Source organism: Bactrocera dorsalis, chromosome 6, assembly GCF_023373825.1.
Source record: "Bactrocera dorsalis isolate Fly_Bdor chromosome 6, ASM2337382v1, whole genome shotgun sequence".
Lineage (NCBI taxonomy): Eukaryota > Metazoa > Arthropoda > Insecta > Diptera > Tephritidae > Bactrocera > Bactrocera dorsalis.
In genome coordinates, this window is record NC_064308.1 from 30,935,469 (window position 1) to 30,951,195 (window position 15,727).

The 15,727-nt window shown below is 35.3% G+C and overlaps 1 protein-coding gene and 1 pseudogene across 27 annotated transcripts in view; one reads left to right on the forward strand and one right to left on the reverse strand.

Annotated features, from left to right (window-relative positions):
- The window catches only part of LOC105231504 (protein pangolin, isoforms A/H/I/S), a 454,601-nt gene that overhangs the window by 154,366 nt on the left and 284,508 nt on the right, over positions 1-15,727 (forward strand). For 26 of the 27 annotated variants that reach the window (XM_049460025.1, XM_049460000.1, XM_049460004.1 and 23 more), the window contains 3 exons: positions 8,080-8,161; positions 9,109-9,192; positions 14,056-14,202. In XM_049460025.1, coding sequence (XP_049315982.1) covers positions 8,080-8,161; positions 9,109-9,192; positions 14,056-14,202 — 313 coding nt within the window. The remainder of the gene's footprint in view (positions 1-8,079; positions 8,162-9,108; positions 9,193-14,055; positions 14,203-15,727) is intronic. The other variant, XM_049460022.1, reaches the window with a different exon arrangement.
- LOC125779826 (small nucleolar RNA U3) lies at positions 3,934-4,063 on the reverse strand (annotated as a pseudogene).

The following is a 15,727-nucleotide window of genomic DNA, read 5'->3' on the forward strand; positions in this document are numbered from 1 at the left end:
CAGCTGTACGTAAGGAGTTTAAAATGCCGTCCCACAGTACCCTTATACCGAGTTGTTGACGAGTGCTCTCAGAGAGCAGGAATGCAAGCCGAGTAGAGAATCGTTCGGCTGTCTGTTGTGATTGCAGCTTCTCGACGTCGAACCTTCCTTGTGTTTGTTGGCGTGTGTTTTTTGCTGCACAGAGGCGGGTGCAACAAGATAGTGGTCCGAGTCGATGTTAGGACCTCGGAGCGCACACACATCTAAAACACTGGAGACGTGTCTTCCGTCTATCACAACATGATCGATCTGGTTGGTAGTTTTTCGATCCGGAGACAGCCAGGTAGCTTGATGGATCTTCTTATGCTGGAATATAGTAGTACAGATAACCATATTTCGGGCCCCGGCGAGGTCGATCAGCCTCAACCCATTTAGGGATGTTTGCTCGTGGAGGCTGAATTTACCGACCGTAGTACCAAAGATACCTTCTTTACATATACATATGTATATGTAAAATTGCTTGGATTTTGATCCTGAGTGCCATTTTAAACTTTAAAGTATTTCCCTGGCTTTTATTCTTGCAAGTTGCAAAATTACAAATTGTTCGATTGCTCCAGAACTTAGCCATTTCTTACATGTTATTATTATTACAATTATTCATATATATAAAAATGAATCACAAAATGTGTTGGTAAGCGCATAACTCTACAACGCCTGGACCAATTCGACCAATCCTTTTTTGTAAATGTTCGCTGAGATGGTTTTTTTTTTTTTGTTACGGCGTTCAAAGACGGTTTTTACGGCAAGAAAAATTCGAATAATTGCCGGAAACCCCCTGAAAACAGCCCTTTTCTTTTTTCCATACAAACGAATGAATGTTGGTTTATTAGTAACGCTAAGGGAACGACTGAACCAATCTTGATGAAATTTTCAGAGAATGTTCTGTGTGGATCGGAGAAGGTTTAGAAATAAAAAAACCTGTATGTTTTTCGTGATGAAAAGTCGAAAAATTGGACAATTCTAAAAAGTTAATTTTTTCCATACAATTTTTTTTGGTTTTGTTTCTCAAATATTTGAATCGTTCAAATTTGTCGTTTGCTTCAAAAATTTTTGAAAATTATTCAGTGAAAACGTTATGTGTGTTGCACACAAAGTAATCAATTACAGATTGAAATTTGTTGCGATGCCACGAAGAGGTCGCGCTAATATCGGTCGGCGTTCTTTTTGGCATCAACATACATTAGCAGCCCAAGGCACATGACCGAGTACTCCCAGGATGCGATGACATACGTGCGGTATTATGGATCGCGGTAAATCAGCAAGCGATCGTCACGATGTCACAGCACGGCTTTTCAAGCAACAGCTTCGATGGACTTTATCTTGAAGCAACGTATATATGGTGCTGTTAGATGCTAGATGTACTCTGTTGAGTGGCAAAAGAGAGGTTTGCCGCACGCACACATTCTTCTCTGGTGGATGGTGGTTACACCAGATCAAATTGATGAAATCATTCAGTCATGCGGAAATTCCTGATGCAGAGAAAGATCCAGTATTATACGAAGTTTTGAATACCAATATGGTTCATGGACCTTGCGGATCCCACTTCGGTTTATATGTCTGACAATAAATGCACGAAACACTATCCACATACTTTTCTTTCGGAAACACAAACTAGAAATGACGGATATCTACTCTATCGACGTCGCCCACCAATCAATTTATAAGAGTGAATATCGAAGTTGACAACAATTGAATCGTACTATATTCACCATTATTGTCTAATTCACATTCAAAAGTCAAATAAATATTGAGTATTGCAGTTTGGTGAAATCGATAAAATACGTTTGTAAGTGCGTCACATAACGGAAGAAACATGGCGGTTATTGGTCTTGAACGATATAGTCGATACGTGAACTGCACTAAAGCGCTTTGTAGGATATTTACTTTTGCAATTAATGAACGTTTTCCGACTGTTGTGCGTCTCGCAGTTAATTTGGAGAAGATCAAAGTGTGTACTTCAACCCAGGGAATACAGTACAGGCAGTGGAAACACCGCCAGCAACAAAATTAACATTTACGAGTTTTTGCTCAACTTTCGTCAGAGATCCGTTTTTGAGGACATTCGGAATACCTTGATATTATACATGAAATCCATCGTTGAGGAAATAATTACGCAGAAAGCAAGGCCTACCAGTAGATGGACATCCAGGTGTGTTATCAACTAATGCATTGGGACGAATTTACACAATCCCCCGAAAAACGACGATTGTTTTTACCTTCGGTTGCTATTGATAAATGTTCGCGGTTCAACTTCTTTTGTGTGCAACTTTTCGTGAAGCAAGCCAGCAATTACAATTGCTGGAAAATGATAATCACTGGAATGCAAATGAAGTTCGCACAATTTTCGCGATAATCATTTCGACATATCAGCCCTCAAATCCGCGTCTATTATGGGATACGAACAAAAATGACATTGCCGAAGACATTTTACATCATCGACTTGCGCTCATACAAATCGATCGATCGTCTTGACAATGAAGACGACGCCGTGAGTTATCCAGTGGAATTTCTAAATTCTTTGGAGAGGCTTGATATGCCACCGCACCATTTGCGTCTCAAAGTTGGATCTATCGTTATTATGTTTCGCAATTTGCATACGCCGAAACTGTGTAATGGAACCTGGCTGTTTGTGACGCACCTATCGAATACAAGGGGCAGAATGCTTGATTCCTTTGACTTCTATCGATTTGCCATTTCAGTTCAAACGTATTCCGTTTCCAGTGAAAATTGCATTTGAGATGACAGGACACAAGGATATTCGCATAGTGTGTGGCATAATTTTGGAAATGCTATTTTTTCACACGGTTAGATATACGTGGCGTGCTCACAAGTTGGAAAACCATCTTTTCTGTACACCGGAACAGAAACCAAAAAATGTTGTTGTTGCATTAAAAAAAAAAGGTGCGTGGAGTCCCTACGCGCGGATGAAGTTATACTTCTTAGTGATTTTCAGAAATGCATATCATTTTGTATGAAAGAAAACTAGAAAACTTAAATTCACATTTTATAAATTTATTATGCACATAAAATGAAGAATAAAGCAATCTCTAAATGAAGGAATTTTGACTCGGAAAGTAGTTCCGTCTCTTCGTTGCGGAAGAGAATATGCAGCGTAATCATCTCTCTTTTGTTCTTCGCCAATTTGGCTGCCGGATAGACTTGTGAAGATCAATTTTTTGTTGCCGGCAATGTATGCAAATATATGTACATATAAGTATATATGAATGTATGAACATGCAAGTCAATGCGCACACATGCGTATACATACACTCTTATGAGCATGTACAGACACACAAGATAGGATAGAAGATGTATGCCTTTTAACATCGTATACTATACAAATAAATATTTTTCTTACTAATAGAAATTAAAATAAAGAAAAATACTTATTTTTATAGTATACGATGTTAAAAGCAAAAAATTAAATATTTATTCTGTCGGGATTCGAACCTGGGACCTGTGTTAGCATCTTGACCTTCCAACCGCTTACCACCAACACCACCATTGACAATTAGGTTGCGCTGACTTAAGTATGATTTGGTTATGAATGCAAGAAACATACGATGGTTCTAATAATTTTGTTTAAGTATAGAAATATACATACTTTGTAGAACATTTGCTTTCGCAATAAATTTATCACAGCAATACATATGCATAATATGTATATACAACATATACATAACATTGCTGTGATGCCCTAAGAAGTATAGTCTTAATAAAATTATTTTTAGTTTTTTGCTTACTAATAGAAATTAAATTTATCACAGCGATATTATGTATATGTTTATGTATATTGCTGTGATAAATTTATTTTCTATTAGTAAGAAAAAAATATTTATTAGTATAGATTTCAAAAAGCACAGAAATGATTCTGTGAATTTATTCATTAAAATCGCCACTCAGAAGTAATTTTATCCCTTGTAAGCGAGCGATTTTCTTAAATCTCACGCTTCCAGATAAAACCATATACCTCGTCCTCGTGGGTCAGTTTCAAAAACCACAGAAATGATTCTGTGTGATTCTGAAAGGCCAACGCAGAGTATTTCAACCAAAACATACGTAAAATAGTTGAGAATTCGCAGAAATGAAAGACAAACGAAAGAAAAAGAAGTATAACTTCAATAATGCACAAGCATACAAACATACATATGCGCACACATGTGAATATGTCACCAACCAAAAATTGAAACATTGTTCTACAAAAACAACAACAGCATAAGCATGGAACATTGTGTTGTGTTGTTGTGTCGGCCGAGCTGTGCCGAAAGAAACGAACAAACGATCGCCGATTGTCACCGCTTCGCTTGCTGCTCGCACATCTTCGCAGACAAGGTTGCGTTACATTCATATGGATGGAGCGAGGTTGCGCAACTTTGCGTTACTTTTATATGGAAGGTTGCGCAACCAGAATCTATCGCAACCTTTTCCGGCGTCGTATAAGAAGTATAACTTCAAAAATGAAATGATAAATTTAACATTCTTTTCATTTCAAAACACATATTTTCACGCAGGACAACGGCTGCGGGGCCAGCTAGTTGTTATATATATCGCACTTGTTACGTTAAAGTGTAGCAACTCAAAATTTCCAAATTTTAGTTTTTTGCAAGAAAATAATGTGCAGTGGTCATCTCTACCCACTGTAAAAATCGTTCAGTGATTTGTCTAGTCTTTCGTTAAAAAAACCGTTATGACTCTCTCTTTGTTTTCAGAATGACTTCTTTCGACTCAACTAAAGAGTTACATTTTTAGTTTTCTCCAAGTTTTTTATCAAATTGGTTCGTTACTGTATCACATAAAGTGTAACATTTTGAGTTGAGACAGACAGAGACAACTCAAATAATACCACTCTGTATATAAAAAAATTTCAGGAAAAGAGTAATAACTCAAAAATTTGTTATTTTCGTGCAAATACTAAACAAATAAAAATGAAACAGCGGTTATATTATTTTTAATGATATTTTCGTGAAATTACATTGTTTTTTCTTTGTAATATATTATTAATATTTACGGAAACAGTTTATCGTCTCTACTGAAAATGTTCAAATTTTGAGTTGTTACACTTTAACGTAACAAGTGCGATATGTATAACTCGTGTGCAAAAGTTCAGTTTACCATGTGCTATACTTGAGTAATGTCATATGGTAATGCCATCAGTTCAGACCTTTCCCTAGCCCTTATATAGGCGATGTAGTTTTTCCATCCATCTTTACTTTTCATCTGACTTGAAACCTTTCATTTTGGTAAATATTGTATGTGTAACTCAGTGAAATTAAATGGATAATTTTTCTAAAAATAATATGGTTTAGCGCTAAACTACACATTTGGATACTCTTGCAACCAGTTGCACCAGGATGACGAGAAAAGTTGAAATCCCGCTGACTCTCTCTCTATCCGTCCGTCCGTCCGTGCAAGCTGTAACTTGAGCAAAAATTGGGATATCTTGATGAACAGGTTGGTATACAGGTTCCTTACTACAAAAAAAAAATCGAGTTCGTAGGTGAATTAAGAAATAAAACTGTTATTTGGCAGAGGAGATCGCAGTAGTAAGGGACACCTGTGGATAAACAATGTTGAGAAAAGGGGCGTGGTCCTGCCCCTTAACATGTTTAATGTGCATATCTCTTAAGCCACTAAAGCTAACGGGTGGGCCATTTATCGTTTTAAATTTGAATTATCTATATTTCGAGATTGGAAACGTCAAATACCATTCGGAAAGTGACAGATATTCAGTACAAAGTCTAAAATTTACGAAATGGGTCGCTATTCACTATTCTACAGTTCGCAGATTGGGCAGAAGATCGTTTGACCAAGGATGGTCAATTTTACCGAAAAATCATCTTTTCGGACGAGGCTCATTTCCACCTCGATGGTTGCGTTAACAATCAGAATTTTCGCATTTGGGGCACAGAAAATCCGCACGTAATCGTCGAGAAGCCAATGCACCCAGCACGAATCACTGTATGGTGCGGATTTTGTCTGGTGGAATCATCGGCCCATTATTCTTTATTGAAAATGAAGAAGGAACCGCAACCATCAATGGTGAGCGATATCGCACAACGTTAACCGCATTTTTCTTGAAGCAAATTGAAGAGGAAGATTTGGACAACATTTTGTTCCAGCAGGACGGCGCTACGTGCCATACAAAAAACGCTACACTCAATCTTTTACGCCCTATCATCGATTTAAAATTTTATATGGCCCACCCATAAATGTGCTAGAAACGGGACCCGACTGACTAATTTCGACAAAATTTGGAACGTGGCATTCTTTTCTTATTTCTTTAAGTGTGAAAAGAGTGAAATCCGACAATAACCACGACTACTCCCCATATAGCACAATTTTAAATTTCACTTGATTCTTTTACCTTCCAGTGCTCAAATCAAGAAGCAATTAATACAACGGGAATAACCTTTGCACGAATAATGCCTTTAGTGTATGCCACCTTATGACAAAAAATTGTTCAAATCCAACCAAAACTGTTTAAGACCCTAAATACCGAATATGTGGACCCCAGTACCTATAGTTGACTTTTGTTCGAAAATATCGGTCAACGTGTGAGATATGCAATAGAAATTCAGGCAGAATCCTTTTCCTGCAGTAGTTATTCTGTGTATCCAAAATGGGTTGAATCGGGTCAATATTTCACTGAGCCCCCATATACCTAATTTAAAGATTTTCGAACTTCCTGGTGACTTTATGCTGGATATATTGGCCAATATTTGAAATTTTCGGAATGCATTTTACTCATAACAGTATATCGTTGTGCCTAAGATGAATACAATTGGGTGAAAACTTGACCTAGCCCCCATATAACCATTACCAAGATTTTCAAACATTGGGATGATTTTGTATAATGATTATGTATATTGATTTTGGTTTTTCTAACAAATCTTATGCTGAATATATACAGCAGTTGACAGCTAATTAGAAACGACACCTATTTTGAATTAAATGATATTATTTTCCAATTAATAGTTAATAATTAATATAGTTATTTTAATAGTAAACATTTTGTTTAAAATTTGTTTTTGTTTTGAAGATTTTAACGAAAATATGTGGAATCAACGGTTTGGGTGCGACAACTAATAAGAAACGAAAATATTTTATCAACAAAAAATAATGATATTCCAAAAACTTGCATACTTTCAGTTAGTATTTTGTTGGTTATCTCTTTTTAATTTCTTTAATATTGCTTCATATAGATACCGAATTTACGTTATAAGACCCTAACAGCGCACCAATGGTGCAGCTTGCCATGCCGTTCTAAGGTACATAGGTGTACAGCTGCAGCGTTGCCTCATTACAAAACGTCAATAATACATTTTAATATATTTGAAACCACAACGTTGAAACACACCCTTACCAGAAATCAATAGCATATATTAACAAAAATTAGCACCTTAAGGAATTTTAATTTTTTAAACAACTGCTTCTAATTAGCTGTCGCACTTAATTCACCTTTTTTGTATATCGAAACGCATTTACTACATATTGAAAAAAAAAAAATTAAAATAACTTCACAACTACAAAACAGAGTGAATTTAATAGTATATAGCAATGCAAGACTTTTAGGAATATAAATAACGGTATATTAAAAATTTGTATTATCATACTCATTAGCCACCTACAAAAAAGGGAGCGTTTCTATTTAGCTGTCAACAGCTGTATGTAAGTCAGTGTATAAGTTACATATGGTGTATGTGTATATAAAATTGCTTAGTTCCGATCCTCTTGGCTTTGATTCCAGCAACTTGCAAGAGTATAAAATGTTCGGTTGCACTCGAACTTAGCCATTTCTTACTTGTTAATATGAACTTTTGCAAAGTATGTACATATATCTCTGCCTTTGAGGTTTGGAAATTGCGGGGGTATAAACTTTTTGGTTACATCCTAACTTCACCCTCTCTTGTTTAGTACAAAGTTTTGCAAACACTTATTTCAGAAAAATGCGAGAATTTATAATGTTGGTTGCACCCAAAGTTTTTTCTTTCTTTTTTAATTGTTTCACATATTTTATTTATTTTGGTATTTTATTTCTAGGTTTAACGAGGCCGGCCATATATTCATTTCCTTCAAGCCAGTATGCATATCCAATGCTTGGACCCGATATGACACCATCGTGGTAAGTGCTTCCCGATTTTAGATCTGTTGACGTTTTACATCTTATTTTTAGATGATGATGAAGTCAGTTTATAATTTATGACCCACATTCTGAGTGTGTGTATTGAGTTATATCAAGGTTCTTCAAATTAACCTCCTCATCGCATCTACATTTACTGAATGATGAAATATATGTACATTATCTGTTTCAAAATTATCAATACTCTATTGTGCACTTAATTAAACGTATTTTTTAAACGCGGTTTTATCGCTTTGTGTTTACTGTCAGTAAAAAATTGAAATATGTTAAATATAACGAACTAGTATTGCGCTAATTTTTCCGGAACCGGCTACCCGAAGCCGAGCGTAAAGCTGATCAATGCAGGAAAACAGTTTTTAGGCGTTTTACGCCCGACTTGGGCTGAAATGGTGCATATATTATATAAATATTCAAACAACTTTTGGGATTATGTCTTAAATTTGAATGTAAATTGTGAAATTCGACAAATTAATTCGGTGAAATTATTTTTATCGATGTTTTTCATACATTTTGTATATTTATCACAGAACTGGAAGAAATCTATTCTTTATCTGAGACATCCGTGTCTTCACTTTTAACTTGCATAAGCACAAAAAAATTACCATATTAAAAAGCAATAAATGTGCAAGTATAATAGCAAAGTATACGTGGAACCCAGCGCTAAATATCGCATGCACTATGGGATAGCTAAAATTGTTCAGTGCTGATCGAAATCAACTTTACGCTCGGCTCGACATTCAGCGTTCACTCTGCACTCTTGTTTTTTATAAGATGGATCGTATTATGCCTTAGGCTGAAAATTATCTTTGCATTTGAATAGAAGTTTTGTTACCTGTACCTGTGTACAAGTATAAAAGGCATTTAAAATTCAACATTTACTTAAAATATTTGTATCCAAGTATACAAAATTTATTATTGAATCTTTTTAGGCATACACCATCTGTATATTCTGCAGCATCTAGTTTTAGAAGTCCTTATCCGTCATCATTACCCATCAACCCAACATTATCAAGGTAATTTCCCTCCCATGTAAACTTTTATGTTTTAATCTACAATATAAATACTAAATGAGTTTATTTGCAAAGGGTCTGACCGATTTAAGACTTTTTAATAGCAAAAGTAAATACAAAAAAAAATATAGGTTTTATCTTAAAAAATGTGAATAAAGAAACGTCAAAAAACATGTTATACTTGAATAAAACGCATTTTATGAGCATTTCTTTCAAAATTTTTCTAGATGACAGGAGCATTTAAGGAAATGTACACAGCAGTACACTGTCATTATATGGCAATAAATCACTCGCTCTGTTCCGCACTATAACTCGTTGATCATCCGAAAATTTATCCATATGTTTGCGGAGATAATCTACACGGAGATATAGGAATTAACATAAAATTCTTCTGTTTCAATTTCCACAACAATCGTAACCTTAACTAAATCTTTACAATACTTGATCCGAGGCTGTTTACTCTTTTTCATTGGTAGTGTTTTTTAATTTGCCGAGTTCCAAACCCAGTACACAACCTTGTGGAGGGGATGTCTCGCCTTCTCACTTTAGCTCGCAAACGTCTTGAGCTGCTTGAGCCATATTTAAAAGAATAGTTTCTGGTCACTCACCAAGTGGCCAAGTCAGAGAACTTTCCTCACTTGCGTGAACTTCTACATATGACTCCATCTTCCTTTTCAGACAAGGGGACTCCCTTTCGTGTGATTTCTTCAATCTGCTCTTGGAGAAAATAACAGGTACAAACTTCTATAAGAGTAAGTACAGCTGCTAGTGTATGTCGCCGTTAGTTCTGCTTTCTCCAAACTGGATAAGGAAGCGAAACAGAAGGGTCCGGTAGTGAACGAGAGCAATACGAAATATCACCTGTCATCAAACAAACATTCGTTGCACTAGCGACTTAGCTCCCACGTCACTGTTGACAGTCATAACTTCGAAGTTGTAGATAATTTCGTGTATCTTGGAACCAGCATTTACAGCAACAACAATGTCAGCCTCGAAATCGAACGCAGAATAACTCTTGCCAACAGGTGCTACTTTGGACCGAGTAGGCAATTAAGAAGTAAATCCCCGACGAACAAAAACCAAACTCTATAAGTCACTCATTATTCCCGTCCTGCTATGTGGCGCATAGACATGGACGATGACAGCATCTGATGAGTCGACGTTGCGAACTTTCGAGAGAAACGTTCTGCAAAAGATTTATGGTCTTTTGCGCGTTGGCCGCGGCGAATATCGCATTTGATGGGACGATGAGCTGTATGAGATATACGACGACATTGACATAGTTCAGCGAATTAAAAGACAGTGGCTGCGCTGGCAAGATCATGTCGCCCGTATGGACAAAAACCCTCCAGCTCTGAAAGTATTCGATGCAATACCCGCCGGGGAAGCAGAGGAAGAGGAAGACCTCCTCTCGGTTGGAAAGACCAGGTGGAGAAGGACCTGGCTTCGCTTGGAATATCCAATTGGCGCCACGTAGCGAAGAGAAGAAACGACTGGCGCGATGTTGTTAACTCGGCTATAATCTCGTAATCGGTGCCAGTAAAGAATAGGAAGAACACATGATTTGCCGTATTTCAGGGCCATTATTTCACCAATCAAGTTTCCACTCTCAACTTCGGGATTGTCTACAGCTGTAATTAAAACAATATCGTTCCACGTCCACACTTTGAAAAATTGTTTTATAATTGTTAACTTGATCAAATATGAAAATAACTTTGAAGTTAATGTTTTACCCCTCCATTCACTTGCACTGGTAGACTATACCGATATCTGAAAATTTAGCAACATCATTGTTCCTGAGGGTATGAGTGAAACAGGGCGTTTTGTAGACTATAAGTGGAGATATCACATTTAACATAATTTTTCGCACATTTTAATCTGTTAATATGTATTATATAATAAGTTAACTAAGCAGGAAGTTATAATTATTGTATTATATAGCTATTGTCCTTATATATATAAATATATATATAATGTATATAATAATATATTTATAGTTATATACAATATAAATATACGTATATATAAGTATACTAGGTTTTTTTTTTTTTACGGCAAGTTATATCCATTTTTTTAATCCCCTAATGAAATGTTTTCGTAAATACCCTAAAAAAATTCCTTGAAAAGTTGGGGCCTTCATATTAACATTAAGGACTTGACCGAGGCATGTTAAAATTTTCCATTGAAAATACATGAAAATCGTGATTTTTTTTTTTTATCTTTAAATTTCTATAGCTCAAAGGCACTTTATGGCATCGCTTTGACTTTGGACATATGTATATTCTTCAAAATTGAACACTCTACAAAAGTGCCCATTGTGACAAAATCGAAACTCACACTAGCGAGGTAGTACGGGGCTCTAAACCTGATTTTTCTACGAAAATCGCATTTTTTATATATATCTTGTAAATGACAAGAGCTATAGAAAAAATGTACATGACAAACTTGTAGAAAATTTTATTTGCTACACAAAAAGTCCGAGAGCAAAATCGCTATCGTTAATACTTCTCGAGATATTCGACTTTTTAAGTAAGGCTGTATGGAATTTTCTAAGATTTTTTATTACAAACAAAATTTATAAAATTGATACATAAAGTGCTTCTTAAATAAATTAGATTTCTTGGTCACTTTATTTACATATTTCATTTTTATTTTGAGTGACTTTCCAAATTTTTGGCGAAATCCAGTGACGTCGTCACTAACGACTTTTTTAATGCGATGGTAATGTTTTAGTTCTTCAGTGTATGATTTAATTTGACCGCATCATGGGCGAATACTTCATTTAGGTCTCCGTTTTATTTATCAGATATTTCGTCAATGACAATATCAATATTATTGTCTTCTGAAGTCACAAATAACAAAAAGTCGTCGGAATGCTGCTCTTCCCAAAGTTATTTAAAAGCTTTATAAAAGCCGATAACGTCGATATGCGAATATCGACCTCTGCATCGAAGTCAGAAATTTCGTTGAAACTTTTTTGAAAACCAGCCTTTGATTACCAGTTTTTAATTGTTTCCATCGTCACGTCCCATGCAGTATTAATAAAATAAACAGCCTTTAAAATGTCAAATGTTTTTGAGAGTTTGTTCATTGAAATATCATCTACTCTAGTCAATATAAGTTTTATAATATCGCATCTGTAGTGACATTTAAAATTCTGTATAATGCCCTGTCAAAGGGCTGAGAAACGGATGTTGTATTACCAGATAAAAAGATCAACTTATATTATTAAGTTTAATATCTCGAGGGTGAGTTGTCACATTGTCCAAAAATAGTAAAACTTTTCTCTTCTGAGAGCGCACAATTTCAGGAGACATCCAAGCTTTCCGATTTGACTTCCATTCAGCTTCTTCTTCTTCTTACATCGCATTTTTTAAACGATCACTAACGGGTTTCTTTATCTCCAGCTATACGAGTACACAACAGCATTGTTAATATTTTTTTCTATAATTTACCTCCAACGAATTTCGTTCTTCAAGGCAAGAGTATTATTTGCAAAGCACGGAAAAAAGTCCAGTTTCATCTGCGTTAAATATATGTAACTTCTGAACATTCATTTGATGCCGAAAAAGTTTAAACTCTTAATTGACCCTCAATTTTGTTTGCTTTTTGTCTTTATAATAGGGGCCGACACTGGCGCATTTCGATTTTTTGACAAACCACTCAAAACACAAAATGTCTATTTTTGAACCATCATTATTTAAAAAACTTTTTATTTTTATTTATGTTATCATCACTCAACCCCATGTCCTTTTAATGTCTTCCTTTTTTCACAATAGGGGCAGCCTAGGTTTTTCCATTATCGAATCTTTTAAAGCAAATAAAAAAGTAAAGAAATTTCTATTATATATGTATATATATATACGAACAAAACGAACAAAAACAAAATTCTATAAGTCACTCATTATTCCCGTCCTGCTATGTAGCGCAGAGGACGATGACAACATCTAATGAGTCGGCCTTAGGAGTTTCCTAAAGAAGTTCTGCGAAAGATTTATGGTCCTTTGCGCATTCGTCACTGCGAATATCGAATATTGAATTCGATGGAACGATGAGCTGTATTAGGTATACGACGACATTGACATAGTTCAGCGAATTAAAAGACAGTGGCTACGCTGGCTAAGTCATGTCGTCCAAATAGACGAAAACACCCCAGATCTGAAAGTATTCGACGCAATACCCGCCGGGGGAAGCAGAGGAAGAGGAAAACCTGCACTCCGTTGGAAAGATCAGGTGGAGAAGGATCTGGCTTCGCTTGAAATATCCAATTGCTATAATAGCGTAAACGCTTTCTGCGCCAGTAAAGAAGAAGAAGTATATCGATATACACGGTACATATAGCAAAATAACACTTCTGTCTGTATGTCTGTTTGTTTATTCCGGCTAATCTCAGAAGCAGTTGGACCGATTTTGATGGTACTTTCACTCTCAAATAGTAACTTAGGTTATTATTTTATTACGAAAAATAAAATTAAATAGGGAAATGTGTACGAAACTCATTATTAATTACAAAAAAAATAGAATTTGTTAATAATCGTAAACACTGGGAACTAAAAAATTACTTTTTGACCCTATTAAAAGACAATAACTTTGATAGACTCGTATGTATATATACCTTCGAAAAGGTTCAATGTTCTCAATTATGTGTTGAATATCCTACTTTTTGTATGATATTTTATATTATATTGTATAGAACATAAAAAATAAGAAGCAATGGTATAAGTATAGCTTGCATAATTATAATCAGTATATTTTATTGGCTTCTAGTTAAAGGCAATAAAATATTTATATGCCTTTAAATCTTACCTCGCCGGTAACCCGAGAGTATATATATTTAATGTTTTATCTTTTATTCCTTTATTATAGTGATTTTCCATTTCGTTTTCCTCCGAATTTATTGCCTTCAGTACATACCTCACCGCATCATGTACTCAATTCACATCCAACAATTGTGAAATCCGGTCCCAAACAGGACTGTAACCAAGAACCAACAACAAATCATCGATATTCGAGGTGAGTTTTTGTATTAATATTTTTAGCACACTTTTGTGGTAGTGACTAGTGAGAAACAAATTTTTTATGTATAAAGTACAATATTCCCACAGAGTTGATGATAAATATTTAAATTTATTTTTTCTGTTCCATGCATATGTAATTAGCTTCCCTGACTCTTGGGAAAGTTTGTTTTGTTTGTCTTTGACATGTCATACTGGCTGAATCTTCCTGATCACTTACTTAAGTAGTATATCCCGTTGAAATTTTAATGTGATTTGTGTTTTCTTAGTGATGAAAAACAGAAAAAAATGTCGTTTAGGAAATCAAATAATAGCGGCATAATGCTTGATTGTTTACGACTTGCACACTGTCATAAGGTTTACAATTTCGTCTCACATACGGGGCTATTGTCGCATCTTTACCAAAAGAAATCATAGTCCAATTTAGATCTTATTCAAAATTGTATTGACAAAAGAAACATTTGAATACCTTCTAGATTAAATTCGTTTTTAATACAACAGCATTTTAATATTTTCGCAATATAGGATGCGTTCCAGATAGCAATCACGACAACAGTGTTGCAAATTTGTCAATTTTCGGCAACACTTACAACGGCATCATTTACTATTGTCACTTTTTGATCGCAATTTATACAAATAATCAGCATCATTAAATTTTTGTCTACAGAGCAGCGAAGTATCAGCATATATGCAACAGAGCTGGTTTACTGCTGTTATTATTACGTACACATGTAGCTCGAACGCACCCATCTAAATCTTATCGAGGTACTAAGTTGGTATTGCAGATGAAAACACTCGCATACAAAATGCTGTTAATCGAACAAATATCGCTCATTTGCTGCAAGACCGGCATAAGTCAAAAAAATCGATTCTCCAGAAAACGCGTTTAAAGTTTTCAACTGACTACAACCTTACACGGTGACTCCAACCTTACACCTCTTCTCACGCGGAGCATATAAGAGGTATTCATATGAATTTTTCACTCAACATGAAGTATGATATAACGAACAATTCTGCAGCATTAACTCAAAAATCACGTTTTTTGATTTATGCCAGTCTTGCAGCAAATGAGCGATATGTATGCCATAGAGTGCTACAATTTAAGCCATAAAATGGTATCACAGAATGGCACTTTGGTTTACCCTATCGGTAAAATTTATATAGTATGTATGCTTGCCATATTTGGTGAACACATTTCTTTCCAACATTTCATGACGCAGTATGAATAATTTTAACCTACTAAAAATGCGAAAAATACCTATCGAAAAAGGGGAGAAACATTACATTTAACCACAAAGATTACATAGCAGACACTATTCCTACGACAGTTGCGTCTACGTAACCGGAACGCACCCGGATTTTTATTCGACCAAGGACTGTCAACTCGACAGTATTCCTCCAAATTACTTCAGTGTCTCTTGACATACTTATGTTAAGGTTTTAAGATGAGTGAAATCGGAATTCAATCACTCCTACTTACGATAAGGCATTATTTTGAACAATGATAAATCAAACACCAATGA